This window comes from Rhopilema esculentum, chromosome 7 (assembly GCF_057945365.1).
Source record: "Rhopilema esculentum isolate cy_ngs chromosome 7, ASM5794536v1, whole genome shotgun sequence".
In the NCBI taxonomy this organism is placed as follows: domain Eukaryota; kingdom Metazoa; phylum Cnidaria; class Scyphozoa; order Rhizostomeae; family Rhizostomatidae; genus Rhopilema; species Rhopilema esculentum.
The window spans coordinates 573250-592023 of record NC_142821.1 but is presented as its reverse complement, the minus strand read 5'-3'; the positions used below and the strand labels follow the sequence as shown (position 1 = coordinate 592023).

General features: G+C 36.6%; 1 protein-coding gene across 1 annotated transcript; it reads right to left on the bottom strand.

The window, feature by feature from the left end:
* Positions 1-1581: 1581 nt before the first annotated feature.
* Positions 1582-11759, bottom strand: LOC135683178 (solute carrier organic anion transporter family member 4A1). Its single transcript, XM_065198362.2, has 10 exons — positions 11449-11759; positions 8297-8475; positions 7617-7874; positions 6423-6652; positions 5825-6080; positions 5023-5182; positions 4382-4520; positions 3860-4023; positions 3406-3537; positions 1582-2828 (listed from the first exon to the last, which is right to left on the bottom strand). The coding sequence occupies exons 1-10, from the start codon at positions 11673-11675 to the stop codon at positions 2624-2626; spliced, it is 1950 nt and encodes a 649-aa protein (XP_065054434.2). The 5' UTR covers positions 11676-11759; the 3' UTR covers positions 1582-2623.
* Positions 11760-18774: the final 7015 nt, after the last annotated feature.

Here is an 18774-nt window from a genome sequence, read left to right as displayed (position 1 = left end):
AATGCTCTATTTCTCCAATGTACAAAAGCCTGTCGTTGTCATCGTTTTTATCAAATGCCTGTTACATTCGACTGAAGGAATTCTAGACGCTTATTTGTTTTGAGAAAAGCTGAGCTATAGACACTGCCTACATTAAATACCAACAAACTCAGTGCCAAAAATTTCGGTGGATTAAGTTTCGGTGGAAAAAATTTAGGCCATCTTTTTAAATTTCGGTGTAATTTCGGTGGGACCTTGAAAAATTTTAGTAAAGAAATTAAACACTTTCTGTAAGTTATTTCTATCTTCGTCTTAAAATTATCTGGAATGCAATCATAAAAGCTACAAAATCCTGAATCCGAACAAATGGAACCGAATTGATGTCATAATCTATTATTTGACTGGAGGAGGACTTTCTTTTTCTGATTTCATTTCTAGCATTTCATGGAGGAAAACTAATTAGAAGCGTTTACAGCTGGCAATATTTTCGATCGCCAGTCACAACGAGGGAATTATAAATTCTGATCGATTCTGAGCCGACAATTGAGGCCTTACATAGAGTAGAATTTTTCAATTTTGACCATGTATACAAAAAGAGTATGAAACGTCAGAATAAGGGTACAATGGAACAAGATTGAAATATATATCAGGAAATATATCAGGTTAAGAAATGATATATATTCTCCAACTTGTTATTTTGGCCCCTTGTTTTGATTTTTGATACTCTGAAGAGAGTCAAAGAAAAAAGCTTTTAACATGTTGTGAAATATAAGAAATATGTCTACAATACGAGGAATATGCGCCAGAGTGTACAGAGCCGCCGAGAAGTCCCATGTTTTCTTCAACAAAAGCTTCTAAAAAAATCAAATTGCTGCTTACCGTTGCCACTGATGTGGCAAGTGAAAGGCTGAGCAGTTGAGTGTGTACTTACCTGCCATTTTTAGGCTTGAGTCGACCTCGATCTCAATCCATCACTGCACTGAAAATGGAGGCCAGAAACAGTGATGCATTACTATTTAACATGTGATTATCCCTGGCATTAAGAATTCAAAATCAAGCTTTTTACATCGTTAAAACACAAATACAGTCAAATAAATATATCAATAAAAGAATTGCTTTTTAAATTTCTATGATAAGCTACTCTTCAAAATCAGCAATGTATTGGCTAAAAACCTGAACAGTATAAAGAAGTATATTTTTCGTGAATATCTGCATGGAATCCGAATCACATCTTTTTTCTTGCTCGTATCATTGCTTTTGTTAAGAAGGCTTTATAAACATGGCTCTTTTTACATACTTTATTTATTGTATCAACTTCTGTTTCATGTCTAAATTAGTACAAGCATCAATTAGGATATGCTGATTGTGTCTTAATTCTTTTATGCAAGTTATTCTTAAATCATTAAATCTTAAATTCCATTTCAAGATCATGTTTAAAAACCATATAAAACTATATTGAAGTTTAATACTTAAAAATCTTTCAGAATTTCAAAACCTATCGTTGATCTCTCTTATATTAGATGCTTGTGACATTCTACAGGAAGGATTCTGAGCACTTATCTGTGTTGTAGAGACAAGATTCTGAGCCAGAGATAGCATAAATTGACGTTTTCCTTTTTTATAATAACCCAAGAAATCTATTTACAATTTACGTGACCATAGCTTCGCGAGCGATTAACTAACTACTCATTAACTAACGTGGGTAAGTGCATTGTGTACCGAAAACAATTAAAGTTGTTGTCAACGCTGTGGCTGACAAGAAGAGGACTGGGTCCAAACCAATGTCCTGGGCTTTTTGCAATTACAACAATCTGTTTCATGAAAAGCTGACCTACAGATACTTCCTGTAATCCTGATATCCATCAGTAGTAATCCTAAATTTTACATGTTCGAGCAATAATATAAATAAATATCCTGAAATTGAAAGGATTCAAGCCATACGCCTACCTTCATACCCCCAGCCGATCAATCAGTCAGTATTATGCTTCAGCATGAAGTGACCATATCATTTAAGATAATTCTGGTAATTCTTATTAGATCTTATTAGATACGTCAGAAAGACAAAAAGGCGGACTACGCAATGTTTACTAATTCCAAATCATTATTCTTTATATCTAAAAACACTACAAAATGCTAGAAATTGTTTCGCTCAATGAATATATTTTACACCTTTGTGGTTGAATGTTTTATAAGAGAGTGGAATTCAACATTTTTGCCTCAACATGTCTGAGTCATTGGAAATCAACGAATTTGAGTTTCTGCCTGCTAGATAAAAATTGTGACTTTCATGCAGCTTAATGGCTTTCATGGACCCTGGTGACAAACTGCCTCTGTTGCTGCAATTGAAGTCACGTTGCCATTATTCATTTTTTTATTTCCCTTGTGGACATCCCGTTACAAAATTCTAAATATTTTTTAGGATGCAGTTTTTGCAACTTTTTCCAACATACAAGGACATGCACCATTCACTGTGTTTATCTAAAATCTAAAATCTCATCGCTTTTCTCTTCTGATATTTCATCCGAGACTGAACATGTTCTCTATTGTTCGTTTTTTGGCCTCTTTTCCCATATAAAAGGTCCGCTCTTCTGAAAAAGAGACTATACATTTTTGGTAAACAAAAACTCCTAACTCGGTCTGCATCTTAAAGTTTTGTCTGAATGTCTCTATTTTCTTTCTCAATGTTAAAAACCGATTCATTTTCACTTCTCATTTGCCTTTTTAAAGAAATATAGGCTAATACAATGAATAGCAATGTTATTCCACTGATAGTGACGCAAAGGCTTCCAGTCGACCTTGCTAGTTGTTTGTTTTTGTAAATCCTGCAACTTCCTTGAGAATTCTTGCATCTATGAAGTAGAAGAAGCGAAAATAATCTTTGGTAGTGACCATAAATAGTAATAGAATATGTTTCTTAAGGTATGAATTCAAGCGACGTATGTTTTTCAAGAGTAAAATTACTGTATACATTTTTATACATATTACTATATAAGCAATGATGTCTTGAAAGAATTCTTTAAAGCGTTATTGTTATCTATAAAAGCGGTTCGTAATGTTGAAAAACAGCGCTCGTTAGTAAACATTTCCATTTTAATGATACTCGCTGATACATTTGATGATACTATCATTTATGGTTGTTAGATATATTTTTCGCTTTGTTGATGCCTGCCAGTTTAAATTGTTTTCGTTACATATCCTGTTGTGTATTGTTGATGAAAATTTTAAACGAAGATGTGCTTCATAGGTACTAACACTCGTTTTGGGTACTTTGCACAAGTTGTATTTGGTCATGGGTTTAAAAAGAAAAGGAAATTGGTCATAAAGCTGCTACACCACTCTTCACAAAGGCATACATCACAAACAGACTTATATTTGACAAGGTCGAGCACCTTGACTCTTGTTAAGAACATATTTGCACAGACTTACGATTTCACCCAGAACACACAGGATTGGTCGATTATGTATCCGAACAAAACTGGACCTGGTATAGAACCGAGAACTCTTACAAGCATCCACTGTAGCCCCATTGCAAAGCTTCGGTGGTTGAAAGGCACGCATCTAAAATAGGAAACGATGGTACAAGTGAAATGGGGAACGTGCCATGATCAGTTGAAATAATAGTGTTCTATTGATAAAAAGTATTCTATTCTATAGACAGAGGGATTTTATAACCCATCACTGGCGTCAAAAGCTACTTATTCTTATCACCTTAGTGACATTCTAAGTTAACTAGCTTGTGCCTCAATCCACGTGTTTAGCAAATATATTTTTTCATTAAATATACAGATTTGATGCATTCCTATACTATAGATGTAGTTGATATGAGCAAATCTGGTTTGCAACTGCCAGATAAAATGGAAACTAAGCTTAAATTAGGTACCTCAATGTTATAACTGTAGCAGGAGCAGCCATGAGCATAATTGAAAATCCAGAGACCCAGGAAAGGATAAAGTATATTGTTTTCCAAGCACCGCACGATGACTTGCACAATCCAACTGGTGCAGGCTTTTCAATCTTTGCGGTACAAGAGCAGTTTGCAAAACTCTGCAACAAGTTAAACGGGTTAAGATTTCTATCTAGAAAGATGCCCCATATTGCTAAATGTAAGAAGAACGGTGACGTACATACGAAAAATGAAGAAAAATTTGTCAAATATAATGTCTCCGATCTGCCTTGTGAATTTATTGCTGGACTATATTCTAGACTCTAAGAGGTTAGTAAGATAGTATCTTTAAACAATTTTTCAATAACAAATTTATTGTGTGTCGTTTGCAAATGAAGAGCCTCTTAGATTTTACAAGTGACAATAAGCTTCAGGACAATCGAAAAATTTTATCGAGGAAATACCATAAATTAATTGAGTATTAATGGGGTTTGTTTATTAGTTTTGCAATATACTCACGAAAGGGCCTTTTTGTTGTCTGCAACCAGCAAAACATGGGTTGACATACGTGAGCCCGCCCACGCAAACAGGTACAAACAGATTTTTTGCACAGCTGCAGTTTCTGTTACATTGGCTATTCAGCGAAATGCCTGTGGAGCTAAAGAAAAGGCAAATACAGTGACACTAGTGGTTCATTAATTGTATTGGACTGGTTCATTAATTGTATTGGATGTATTTGAGAGTTTCAGTTAAACAAGATATTCATAGAAATATTTTGCTCTCAATCTCTGCAATATAAGGCCAAAAGTAGACATTTAGACCCCATGCATTATAAAGAAAATGGTTGCTAGACTGGCTGCTCTTACTGCTACAGTTCTACCTCCAACTGCTAGTTACACATTGGAGAAGGTTACAATGAGTATACGATGAGGAGCACACGTATAGCATAGACGGCTTCATACAACAGGCATCAACAGATCGCTGGCCAAGGTAACAGGGAAAGCAAAAGAGAAGAATGGTTCAAGAATTGGGACTTGAGCAAGTCTTAATTGTTCTAGGCTGAGGCTGAGAGCTACGCTGTGCAGGGGCACTAATACAATGCTACAACACAAAGGTTAGGGATGCTTCCAACATTAAAGAAGGTTAAAAAATGTTTATACCTCTGAGCATCGTAGAATTTTGTGTTCACTCCGGCCGCTGGATATGTGTCGCAGTGAATAAATGTGTACGTAGAAGTGACCACGTTGAGAACAGATACAGACACAACCATTTTCATGATGCCAAGGGTACTTAGCTTCATTTTCTTTATGATCAGAGAGCCTTGAAAAAGCAAAGGATAAAACATGTAAGGAAAAGAAAGGTATGACCATAAAACCGATTCAGAAAATTATTCAGGAATTCAAAACCACCAAGGTAAAGTAGAGACTAGCAATGTCTTCGTTTTTTGAATTACAACAGAAAATAATAATATGATGAGCAGAGAAAGGCATCATTTTTATATTACCCATTGAGGTGCAAAAATGTGAAATTGGTTTAGTGAAGATTTGTATTTTTGCAAGGTTCGTGCAAGAACGTCTTGCGCTATCTAACAAATTAATTCGGTTTTTGAAATTACTCCAAGTTTCATTGTGAGAATTTTTAGCTCAGAATAGGATTTACCCGCATGCTTCATTATTACAGCTCTATTTCTTTATGATATAAATACCACGAACATTACTAAGATCATGAAAGTTTGCTTGTAGACTAATTTTCTGGTCATGAAGCCGAGAAGAAGGAAAGCAATAGCGCTCTTGTCAGAGCTGGCTATCCCACCTTTGCGCAATTGACGTGCAACTTTTCCTCTGAGCCCTACTGACTTTCATTGATCGGCTGGGCTATAGGGGGGGGGGGGGGGTAATTTCGATATGAGCCACACAAACGGCTACGAAATCAGAACAGAAGACAGCAGAAAATATACCACACCTGCCACATTGCCAATGATTGCACCTGAACCAGCGGTTAATCCGTAAAGAACACTTGCCTCAGAGGCAGTGAGTCGAAACTGGAAAAGGCCTATCTTTGGGTTGAATGCAGTGCTTCCACTGATCAGCAGAGACTGTATCGATACAGCCATTGATGTAAACACAAACGTTGGATTTTTGAGAATCAACAGTTTCAGTATACCAGGCAACTCTCTCAAAGTTGGACTGACTTGTTCGTCTTTCTTAGTTTCCGGTTCCTGCAACAAATCATAGTTTAAGTTTAAGTCAGAGAGACAAACAAAGAATTTTGTTTTAATGACACAAAAAAGCGTCAAATGATTTCATAAATAGCGTTCCCTTTAGATCCATAAGATTTAAATTTAATAGTTACAAAACAATGTCAAAATCCATTACAAAAATATTCTCTGAAACAGCTGAAAGATTTAGTGAAGCCTCTTATTTCATAAAACTATTAGGCATAATTTTGTAAGAAATGCATCGATTGACACGGGTTTCCCCTAAAATAACGCACAAATGCATCTTCAAAAAATGCTTTCTCTTAAAAAAGTGCACGTATGTTCTTTCAAGTTTTGACAAACCTTTTCCTCTGATCCGCCTCCCTTTGTCTGTACTTGCGTCTTGCGTCGCAGAGTCTTTGGCAATGCACTCAAGCAGACTCCAACGACTAATGCAAAAGCAGCGAATATAGCAAAACCAAGCCACCATGCTCCGATCCAAGAGGGGCTTTGAGGTGTAATGTTTACTGACACACTCGGATGGACGAATATTTTGAGGAATGCAGAGGCAACCACGAACCCTCCAACAGCCGCTAGAACAGAAGCAAATTGTTAACTTCAATAATGTAAAGAGAGGATACATTCACTGCAGCAGCTCGCAGTGAGTTCTTTATTAGGCAAACAACTTAGGCCCCCAACACTTTAGGTACTTCGAAAAAATTCCAGGCAATTTGAAATGAACCAAATAGGTTTTTCACAACAATGTTTAAAATCATATCTTGGTAAACATTTGAAGATTTAAAATTTCCCTATACGTTTTTTGCATGCTTTAGTGCAAATGTGATATCTAGGGTTGGTTGTGTCGTTACTTTATGTCAATTGTTGAGCAAATGTTAATAAGAAACGCAATTAAAATTAAAAACAGTGTTATATATATTCATCGCCTACTTGTGCTTAAAATATCGAGAAGTACTCTCCTCACAACCATTTTTAATAGTTGATTTATTATCAATATATTTTTAATTAAGTTTATAAAAATGGGTATTTAACGTCTGAGAAATTATAAAAGACAAATGCTTTTAAGATCATGTTTTCCATCCCTAACATTTGATATATTGTTCTTTTATTGCCAAATCTTTAACAATTCCAGTCAAATGAGTTTTTTTTATCAAAGTTCTGCGGAATTGAAAGAAAAGAGAATAACTTGCTCCCCTCTTGAATGTATCTTTATATTGATAGACCATCATCATCTTGTCATGAACGATTTATTACCTATTCAATTATTATGTTAGATAGAGAGCTGGAGATGTAGTACTGCTAAAACTTCTTCAATAATTATTGCTTGTAACCAGGCCTCTCAATATAATTAGACTTGGTTTTTTAGCGGATATGAGGACCGATACTTGATATTTCAATTTCATAGTAATGCATTGTTTGTCAATAAAAAATGAATGATTTAATTTCTTGTTCTAAGAATTTTACTCTCATCTTAATATGAATATTAATTATGAAGAACTTTGTTGTTTTTAGATCTAAGACTTTTGTAGCCTAGCGTACCTAAGATCCCCGATGTCTGGAAAGCTCCAACGTAAAGTGGGGAGTTCTCCCGCGAAGTACTCTCATCCATATATGGAATGCCAAGGCTAATCATAGGGGCACACCCCGCACCAGCTATAAACATCCCAGCCAAGAACAATTGATAAGGCATTGTCGTCTCTTCTTTGGCATTACAAGAACCGGCAGGAGCACGGCTCGATTGCGATGCACATACCAGTGGGCTTGAAAAGTTTGCCAATACTAAGCTGCTTGTGGTGGCTATAAAAGAACAAAACTGTGCAATTGGAAAATTTTCGGAAGGAAATAAATTTGTAGATGTAATCAAATTCCCTTAATAAATGAGGTATCTGCATCTTTAACGGATGGCTTTTACATTCGTCTCTTTTCCATTTTTCCATTTTTTCTGTCTTCTTACTTCTCAAATTTATTTCAGTATGCAAATATTTTGGATTCGGTATTGAAAAGTAGAAAATCATGAAATTTTTCAAATAAGATAGAAAAAAGGTGTAGAAATACATAAATTTTGCCAGCAACGCTGTAAAGTTAAGCTGCCTTTATACGATCGCAGGCATTAGCACCATAACCTGTGAGTTAATTGACACTGTTAGCAAAATACAGATTGCGTTCCTTATATATTGTACAGCTAAAGTCATTTGTTGATATATGTAGTCATAAATTACCTGGTACATATTCCTTTGCTAAGAGATGTGGCAACAGAAAGATGACGTAGCCGACGCCCATAGTTATCATTCCAATACCAAGCACAACCGGCTTGTTTCTAACCCCGTAGTAACTCACAGGTCCAATGAATATCAATGCAGCGATGTCATAGATGCTTGTTACCATTCCCATTTGACTGCTGCAATGAAAAATGAAACACCTTGATTTCCTTGGAAACACCTTGGAAACAGCAGTGACGGATTTAGCTGTGAGTGTAGACCCAATAATTCTGTGTCCTTCGGTAATTGTGCGTACATTCGGTAAACATTTTTTTGGTAGTCAGTAGTAACATAATAGCGCCAAGATTTTACTTTATTTATTGTCTTATCCTCTTTACCTTGAAGTTTAAAATAAAATTTTGTAAATGAGCGTTTCCATCATTTTCCAGTGACCTGAGGGTTGTGGCACCGAAATCCAATTAGTATCTAACACCCCCAACCCCCCAACCCATAATTTACTAGTTCACACCTATTCGAATACGACCGCAACACCCAGTTTTATAGAGGTATTCACTTATATAACTTTATCCTTTTCCCGCCTTGATAGTAATGGCATTTACAAAGGCAAGCTTGCATTTACAATGGTAATTTCTTTAAGAAAACTAAATGATAAGATGTTTTTTATTGCAGCCCCAAGGCCAAGCAACAATTTGCTATCAATTCATTATTCAGATTAGATTATTTGCTTTTTATTGTGAAATTAGAAACTAGAATTATTTGTATTTTCGAATCAAAAAAAGATCACAACAACAACAAACTTTAACGGCGTCGGTGTTTTATGTGGAGGAAGCTTTGCTCAGTATCTCGCCTTGTGGCCATGTATCTTCTATGTCGAAGCATGAAACATCAGGATCTAAATAAGTGAGGGATAGGGAGGCTACATCCTAATCTCCAAGGCTGCTTTGTTTCCGTCTTAGGACTCCTAGCCCCTGATCAACGGGCACTTAAAGAACTCGTTTTCCAGCGAAGAACTGAGCAGTTATATTCGATCATCGGCCAATAGTAGTCTTATGATCATGTGAATTTTCAAGGGAACAAAATTTTTTAAAATTATCTGCACCTGCTTTAATTATGCAACTGCTGTACTGAGTGAGGATAGTTTCGAAAGGAAACATTGTTTTCATTGAAATACTGAATTTTCATTGGCGAAAGATTGGATTTGGATAACAGAAAGCCGAAGGCCGCTTCACAAAGGCCATCAGGGCCATTCATATTGTACTATTCATATTGTATTCTGTATTCATATTGTACACACAATTTTCCGACATTTGGCATCTTTTACTCTGGATCAAACAATAGAGGTGTACGATAGGGAGACAAGGGGAGGATCCGGAAGAGGCTCTCCTGGCTTTTCTACTCGATTTCCCTCCGCTGCTCGATTTCCTCCCACTACGGGCGGGCTCAACTGACACTTAAAAACATGCCCCAACCAATCCTTGGATGTTAGTAGCATACTTATAAACACGCCTCAACAAATCCTTAGTTGTTCTTTCCATGCTCGTTGACTATGCACTCAAGAAACCCTTTTTTAAACAAAAAAATCTTTTCAAGTTTAAGACTTTTTATGTTTCCATGAAAGACAAAAATGTGTGTAAAGGCTCATTAGAAAAGTAACTTTTGGAGAGGTAACCAACGTCGAATCAGAAAATTGTCTGAGTCCATATCTCACTGGGCTACTGGGCAAGACCTGGAACAGTGTTAGCAATAATGGAAAGGTCAATTGAAACAAAGAAGTTCCCAAATAGAACCATAGGTAAAGGGGCACAATGGCAAGGTGCAGGAGGTTACTGACTCGAAAAACATCCACTTTGTAAAAATTTAGCCGATTATCGAAATTTGTACAAAATCTTTCTTTAGTCCCCAAAAAACTTTGACTCCCACTGCACCAAGAACCGCGGAACATGTATTACAGATTGGGGGCCTAAAACGTTTTGGGGGGGCTAAACATGCCAAAACCTAAGAACAGGGTGATTTTTTGTATGGTTTCAAGTATATTTTGGAGACCCCCGTAGTTTCCCCCCGTTTACACGGTCCTGCACTGCACCCCTTTACGGGAAACAGCCCTATCTCGCTTCAAAGTTCCAACAAATAAAGATTGAAACCACTGTCACAAACTTTAGCTTGCAATAAAACATGTTTGGGCGATCAAACCTGTTCCACGTTTTCTTATTCCCGTGACTGCTGCTGCTGCAACAACAACGTTCTTATTTTATTCTCTCAAAGAATCTATCTTGATTGGCACATTTGCAATGAATACATCTCCTTCGTAGGCTATGTTAGCCGTAGTCCAGTGAGTCATTCGTGCAGTCTTTTTTACAGCTGAGCGAGTTTTTCGTTGATAACCTAGTAATTTCTTTCTTTATAAAGACAAATAAAGTAAAAGGACTGATATTCTAAAAATGTCAATAAGCCTCCAGGGCGTAGTGTTGTTTTGAGAAAAATGAACTGTTTCCGGTAAAAAAACCGACATCGCACACCCTCTCGCCCAAAACAATGTTGGTTGTTTAGTTAATGTGAATGTTATCCCTTATTTTCAGAAATTCCGGAAGTGTGGCAAAGTAAAGGAGGCAAACTTGTAGCGAGCATGCAGATGGTAGGAGAGGGAAGCGCGTCGAGAAAAGGGGGCTCGGGTACTCCCCCGGGAAATTATTTATTACAAAACCCAACAGTCTGGATTACAAGAACATCAAAGTTTACTTCTCGTAGACGAATCTTCAAGGTGATAAAGACGAATGGAGGAAAAAAATGCTGATTGATTACATTTATGTTATATCTTGTTTATATCATATATCTTGTCTAACACGTTAAAGGTGAAGTTTATTTTTCCCCTTCAAAATCTGGACCTTATATTTTTCTACCACCTTACCAAGCTAAGTTCCAGCAGAAAATATATTTTAGTTCAAAGAAAGATTTTCCGTCAAGTAATAATGTCAGCACAAGAAAAATTACTTACTAGTAATAATGTAATTTTTGTAATCATTATTATTAGTAATAATAATGAAATATAATGTTACTTTCATATCCTGGAAACAAAGTCCGATATCAAATTAAATCAAACGAGTCAAATTGTTTCTTAGCTTGTCTCTTCAAATAATATTGAGGAAAAACCTTACCTCGTCAGTGAAAATCTGGTTTCTATTGTTGAGACAGACGACGAATAAATACCATTTATGACAATGCTGTTGATTATAAAATATCCACAGAGCAAAACAAGCAGCAGAAAAGGCGAACCCAAAGGCTCCAGTATCTTAGGCCGAAATCCAAACCATCCGCACCCATGACTTCGCTCTTTTTCAGTTTTCCTGCTAGGTTCGTTTTGCTTACCGATTTGGTCAGCCATTTTAATTTTATTTCACCTCTCTCCAACCCGCGCGGAAGCAGTAATCGTATGAAGACCAATTGCAAACAAAATCTGTCATGTGAAGTTCACGAGATCAGTCTGTTTTTGTCACACTTTGCCAATACAAAAGTCAGACCACAAAAACACATTGTTTCCAGGGGCGAAAATACCGGGGGGATGTGTGTGTGTGTGGGTGTGGGGGGTGGTTTGGGTTGGTCTTAAAAATCTTAAAAATAAATCTTAAAAATAGCCGATTTCGCAGGGCAATCGAAGATTTCGCAGGGCGCGAAGAAGATATTTATTGCCACGCAGAAACGCCTCCTATGAAGTTCGTAAAGAGCCGTTTATGAATTTTGAAATGGAAATATTATATTTGTTATGAACTTCCCTTCCTGACATTGCATTTTAGAGAACGGAACAGGTATGTCAGGAAGAGCTCCGTTATTAGCAGAGCGAAAGCATTCCTCACCGAAAGTTATAGCCAATGGATGCAATGATTGATGCATATGTTTATGAGGGCAAGGTTGAGTCCGCACAAATTAATTCAAGTTATTAATTATTTTCATGACAGGTACACTGGGGGGAATAGAGGGCTGAAGGCCCCCACTTTGGTCATGATAAGAATATTTTTATCATTTTTTCTATAACTTTTTAACAGTGTATGAAATAAGTAGTGAAAAAAATTTAAGATGCCGATTTTGTTTGATCCAATTGCTAACTTATTCACGTATATTTTTATTATTTTTCTTTTATTTTCAATAAATTACTTTCTGTATCATGGCGATGTTTCCATTTTGGAAGAGTAAACATGGCCTTCTCGGGATAAAAAAAGCACGTTTCTGTCCAGGAAAAAAACTCTCCCAATCAATTTCTTTCCTTCCACAACGTCTATCATTAGAGTTTTAGCATACCATCCCCCCTCCCTATTTTTCCAATAAACAATAATCAGTTTTTTAGCAGTATAGTGTTTTGCTAAACTTTAGTCTGGGAGATGCTTTTTAGCCCTTTTACAAGGTATAATTTCGAAATTTTCTTCGCGTCGGACCCAACCATGGTTGGTCCTCCTACCTCACCAAAATATGATATGCCATGAAATACAAGCTTTATCACAAAGGAAAATCAAATTTAACATTTAATTTACGCTCACGTAAAAAAATAGATATTTCATAGGCAATGAAGTTTCAAGTTTGCTTAGAAGTTTGTTCTTGGTAAAGACAAATTTACACTGGTAAAGCTTCCACTAGTAACCTATGACAAACCTTTGCTACGAGGTCTGCAGGGCACCACTCATTTTGCAGGGCAGAAACTTTCTCCGTTCGAGATCAACCGATGTAACAAAGGCGATACCAGGCGGGGAGCTGGGGGCTTCAGCCCCCCTCCCACTTTTTTGCAAAAATGTATTTTTAAGCAAATAAAAAGAGTAAAGGAAAAAGTATAAAGAAAAGAATAATCCGACAAATCCTTTAGTGAGGCCCTTTAAGGGGGGATGACGTTATTTCATATTTCTTGATAATATTTTGCAATTATTTCATATTTTAAAATTACCAAGGCAAATTATTTTGAAATTGTCAGATGTTCTATTCTGCCTTCAGGTGTCAAGAAAGGTTGGACCGACTCACATACAAAATGGACCGAGTCTTCAAAACCAATCTTTGCAGCTAAAAATATTGCAAATTTAGAAATAATTTGTTCGGAAAAAAGCCAAAGGGCCCCGTACTTTCGCAGAAATAGGGGATTCAGACCCCGTTTACACTTTCCCGGGACAATTTTGTACCGTTACGGTTCGCAAGTGCTTACACTGTCGCGGTTCCAAATTGTTTCGTTTAGCCGTTCCGTTTACACTGTACCGGTACAGCGTAATGGCTTCAGAATTTAATGGCAGAACATTGTTTAGAAGAAGCTGTATTTAGTCAACCAAGGCTTTTATTTTGCCGCCGAAGATGAGTTAAAATGGAGTGGAAGGCCGATAAAAACTTTACTTGGACGAACGACAAGGTGGCTTTAATTTTCAGTGTTATTTTAGACTACAAAACTGCAAAGTCCAATCAAGGCTTGGACTGGGAAACAATATAAGCCTTTTCTATGGTCGTATTTTCTTCAGAATTTCCTTTCTTCAGAATTTGACAACGTAGTTACGCCACAATCAAAGCCTCGATTACCTCCAACTGCCATACAAAAGACCTCTTTGTGAATCCGTGACAAAATCGTCTCGGATAGGTGTTTACACTGTCCCGTTCAAAAACGGAACCGTGACGGTACAAAATTCGTTCGCTTTCAAAGCAGGGTCCAAACTGTTCCGGATAGCAGAGCAAAATCGTCACGGTTCCACAGTGCTAGTGTAAACGGAAGGGCGAACCGCGACAGTTTTGTCACGGTTCCAAACTTGCACAGGACAGTGTAAACGGGGTCTCATTCTCTTTGGACTTGTGGTGATCAGTGGCGGACTGGCTACCCTTTGACCCACCGGAAAAAGCAAGCAAAAGGGCGCCAATAGGTGTTAAAGTTGCTTATCTTCGGGGCTTGTAAAACGGGTCGGAAAAATTTTGTCATACTTCTTCCTTAAAATTCTTTGCAATTGAAAACACCCTATTTAGAATGTCGGAACAATTGGCATTGGCATGAAGAAGACTCTCTGTCAAATTGACTGTATTTGAAACGTCTAAACGGCTGGTCAAATTTGTATTGTCAAGTGACGTATTGTTCTCAATTTTATGTATGAAATGATGTTATCAAATGATAGATTTTGAAAGTTGGACCAAAACTCAAATCCCGTTTTCAGTTAGCGAGACACTCCCTTCCAAGACTTTATAAAGAAAGCAGCTTTTTTGGCCTAGGAGACGAAATTATTTTCAATTAAACTCGATCTCAAAATCTTTAAAGATTTGACGAAATATATGACTTCGTTCTCATCAAACTGTAACATAAAATTTTTTGAAAGTTTTGGAGCATATCATTGAGAAATGTAAAGGGTAATTTGTTAAAATAGTTAAGCATAATAAGCGTAATTGCCATAACGTTTGTGTGAATCCCCCCTCCCCATCTCTGATTACATAATATGTGAACGTTCCCATAACCAAAAGCCAACACATCCAGTAACAGCCATTCTGATTAGAAAGAACACAGGGTAGTGCTCAGCTAAGAACCACAAACATTCTTAAGGAAGGTGGCCAGAAAAGAGTGCCAAATTTCTTATGTCTTTACGGTTGCGTGTTCATGGCTTTTGATAATATTTCCTTATAGTTTGATCGAATATAGTTATTTCGTTTTGCGTCAAATAACGTAAATTTTAATCACTTTATAATAACATTGTTTATTGGCACAATACTGAATTCAATGATATGGCCAGTAATAACATTTTCAAGATAAGAATAATTTTGCGGGAAACATGTTAACCCCAGATAAAAAAATATTTAAAATTAACTATAACTTTTTTAATATTACTATCAGCAAATCAATATTGTTGTTTACAAAACTGTAGTTTAGTAGTCTTAGAAAGAATTCATAGTATGTATGCGGAACAATCAATGTAGATAAAAACATTTTTATGATATTATTTGATGTTGGCAATTTTCCTAAACGTGAAGTATGAAAAGCCTTTAAAACTCATAAAAAGGTTGAAATATTTAAAAGAAAAACCCAAGCGTGATATGATATCTTAACAGCTCTACAGATCAATAGTCACTTGAGTCAGTGCTGTTATCAAATAGATAATTCTCACACAACATTTTAAAGAGGTATTCAGTTATGTTGATATTTTATATTACATACAGAGAACCAAAGTTATTTCATATTTCAAGACTAAAAACCTAAATATTTATATTTTCATCTCGAGAATCTCAATTATTTCATATTTCAAATACCCCTTACAGGGCTCTTTAGTTGCTTAATTTCCAAGGAATACGCCGAGGTCTATGGTGCCTCATAAAGTAATGAATTCAATTTTAAGACTGGAATTAATCAAACGTAATAAGAGCATGCCTTAGAAATAACAAAATGTTTTAAACAATTGCAAGAAAATACCTGCAAGAAATATTCTGAAATGTATTTTAAGCTAATCTAACAAGCTTGGTCGTGACAATTTTCTGCTCGCTTCGCTCGCAGGGAAGCCATTTCTTTCGAATACCCTTAAGGCCTCCGCTAACCTCCCGCCAGCCCCTTCAAACTTACTGCTAGGATAATGAGTGCCCCATAAAATAATTGGTATAAAATATCGTGAATCGTTTTAGTGCATTTTTTCAAAAGATTGTTCTTTAGTCAAATAATTCTATCAACTCGAGCCCCCCCCCCCCCCCTCTCCCTCCACTTTGAATTTCTTGGCGCCGCCCCTATGAAAGACTAAGCGACCTCGTGATTCTTACCTGCGAGAAAAACATTTTGGACAACGTAAATTCAGATAAGATAGTGGAGCAATGGCCAAGTCGTAGAAGGAGAAAAATTAATACCTGATTTTTGGACTACGTATGTTTTGATGCACTAATTAAACTAACAGTCTTTATGCTCGACCTTCCAAATTTACAAAATCTAGAAACTTTATAATACAGCTGAATAATTATTTACGAGACAATTTATAAGGTTTTGTTGGTAAAAACTATCAAAGTTTACGCCCTGATACAAAAATTAGAATTGACCTTTGTCAATCGGAAATTTTGAGCCCTTCACCCCCCCCCCCCCCCCTAAAGTATATGCTAATTTACGTCCCTGCGAGCAAGTATAGGTTAGAGGGCATGGTGTTATACAACTAGTTTTGCCTGTCGTGCATAGTGTTTGTGGTTCGTTATTGTTAATGAGAATGTCTTCCGATGTTTGCGTCAGTCATTTTGTTTGTCATCGTGCCATCTCTATTTTAGTTGTTATTAGTCCATTTGCCGTTAATTTGTGTCATTAGGGTTTTGTGTGCGTCACTCGTGTTGTTTAAAGCGTATGTTCTTTGAGAGCAAGTCCAGTCTAGTCGAAGTTTTCGTTGAACAAAGTCGTCATTTTGTAGTTGTTGGTTGCTGCTGATTATACGATCGCTATTGAAGAATCTTGGTTTTTTAAAATCGTTATTGCGAACTGGAGTCTGATTTATGAGCTTTACCTGTCCTGTAAAATACTTTATTTTACAATGGGCTCCGATCCAACACTGATTGGAAAGTGGGAGGGTGGGGAGCAACTGGGCAAAGGGAAATTTAACTATTATATAACAAAAGATTTTGAAAAAAGCTTCGTCGGAGGCCCTATAGAGGGTCTATAGTAGAATAGTTCTACGAGTTCGATTCGGCATACCGTAAAAACAAAACTCTGAGGTCAAAAATGTCATTGATGGACTAGAACAAGATGCCATCTAACTATCAATCTGGTATCCTGAAAACTATATGACATTAAATGCGGACAAATGTCATTTTATGATTTTTGGCGAGAAAAAAGAAAAGATGAAATTAAATGTAGGATTGGCGGCAATAGAAGAAAGTGACGAAGAAACATTATTGGGAGTTCCACTAGATACAAAACTTAGCTGCAAAACTGATGTGCAGACTCTTGGTAAAAAGGCCTGCCAAAAACTCTATGCTTTATCTCGCATTTCGATTTTCATGGAATCCAAAAAAACTAAAACTGATGATGAACACTTTTATAATGTCACAATTCAGCTACTGCCCATTAATCTGGATGTTCCATGACAAAAATATTAATAACAAGATATACAGGAAATGGCCCTTCGAATCGCATAATGTACGAAGACAACACTTCTCTTTACGAGAAATTGTTACAAAATGATATATCGGTATCTATACATCAGAAGAACCTACAGTTGCTCATGGTTGAAATTTACAAAACAAGGAATCACTTGAACCCCTCGTTTATGATGGAAATTTTTGAGCAAAAGGCAATGCCGTATCAACTAAGAAGCTCGAGCAATTTAAACCTACCAAAAGTGAGAACCGCATGCTATGGTACAGATACCGTAAGGTCCATGGGTCAAAGAATATGGGCAAAATTACTTATAGAAGAAAACTTCAGTCTCTTTGACTGTTTTAAAAAACATCTTAAGAGAACAAAATGCAAACATTGCAACTGTAGGATTTGCAAAACTTTTATATATGGTTTAGGATTTTTGTAATTATTATGTACTTCCTTTGTATACACCTTTTGTAAATAGTTGGCCTTAACTACCTTTTATTTTAAGCTATTTCGAACAGCCAATTTTAAACCAATTCAATTAAAACTACAATTACAAATTTCACTATTACAAAGGTAATTTGCAATTGGCTAGCCTGGGTTAACAAAGAAAAAGACTATTACAAGCACAAACAAAAGAAATTAACAAAAAAAAGGAAAAAGTGTGTTCGTCATTGTTTGTTTTAGAAGTCGTCAGTAGTAGAGATCATTAGAATTGAAGAAGTTCAGGATTATTCCAAGATTTATTTCTGCGGCAGAAAATGTAATAGGTAGTACGAATAGTTAAGTTGGATAGTTTGGAGATCATGAAGCGGAGATGATTCTCGCTGATATCTAGAGAGTTGCACATGTCGATGAAAGAGGAGCAAGAGAAACAAAAGATACCTAGGGAACTGATAGAAAGATTAACAAACATGATAGAAGAATAGGCTGAGCTTAGGCTGTGAATGAGATTCGAGTATTTCTCTCCTTTGCGGGTAGCATTAACATCCAAGTTAGTTTCGTATCCTACTGTAAGCTCGAGTATGAATAGTCGATGGTCAGAAGTGACTAGAAGTAGATCAGGACGGAAAGAGTCTCCTGTTATGATAGAGGGTGAGAGATAACCTGAAAGGTCTGCGTAAAGAGAGCAATTAGGTATAGCTTTTAAAGATTGTGCTAGGAAGTTCAATGCAGAGTTATGGCGCCAAGTGTAACGGCCTTCTTCGAGGTATGTTTTGCAGCCTGCAACAATGTGAAGTAACGTTTCTGGCATATGGCAAAAAGAGCAATCGGACGACTGGGTAATGTTCAATTTAGATAGGTTTTTTTCGCGTGGCAAGGGAGTTGCTAAGTTATTTGATAGTAAAACTGTAAATTTTCTTGGGCATGTTGCTTTGAACCGTGGTCCATATTTTAGAGGCTATAGGAAGAGAGTGGTCAAAGATGAAGGAAAGAACGGTAC

What these genes read in the sequence shown, in the direction of transcription:
- LOC135683178 (XM_065198362.2), bottom strand. Translation starts at nt 11,675, where the DNA reads ATGGCTGACCAAATCGGTAAGCAAAACGAACCTAGCAGGAAAACTGAA. An exon ending in ACCAGATTTTCACTGACGAG is followed by an intron (nt 8,476 to 11,448) that starts GTAAGGTTTTTC and finishes TTTTCATTGCAG; the next exon opens with CAGTCAAATGGGAATGGTAA. An exon ending in AGCAAAGGAATATGTACCAG is followed by an intron (nt 7,875 to 8,296) that starts GTAATTTATGAC and finishes GTTCTTTTATAG; the next exon opens with CCACCACAAGCAGCTTAGTA.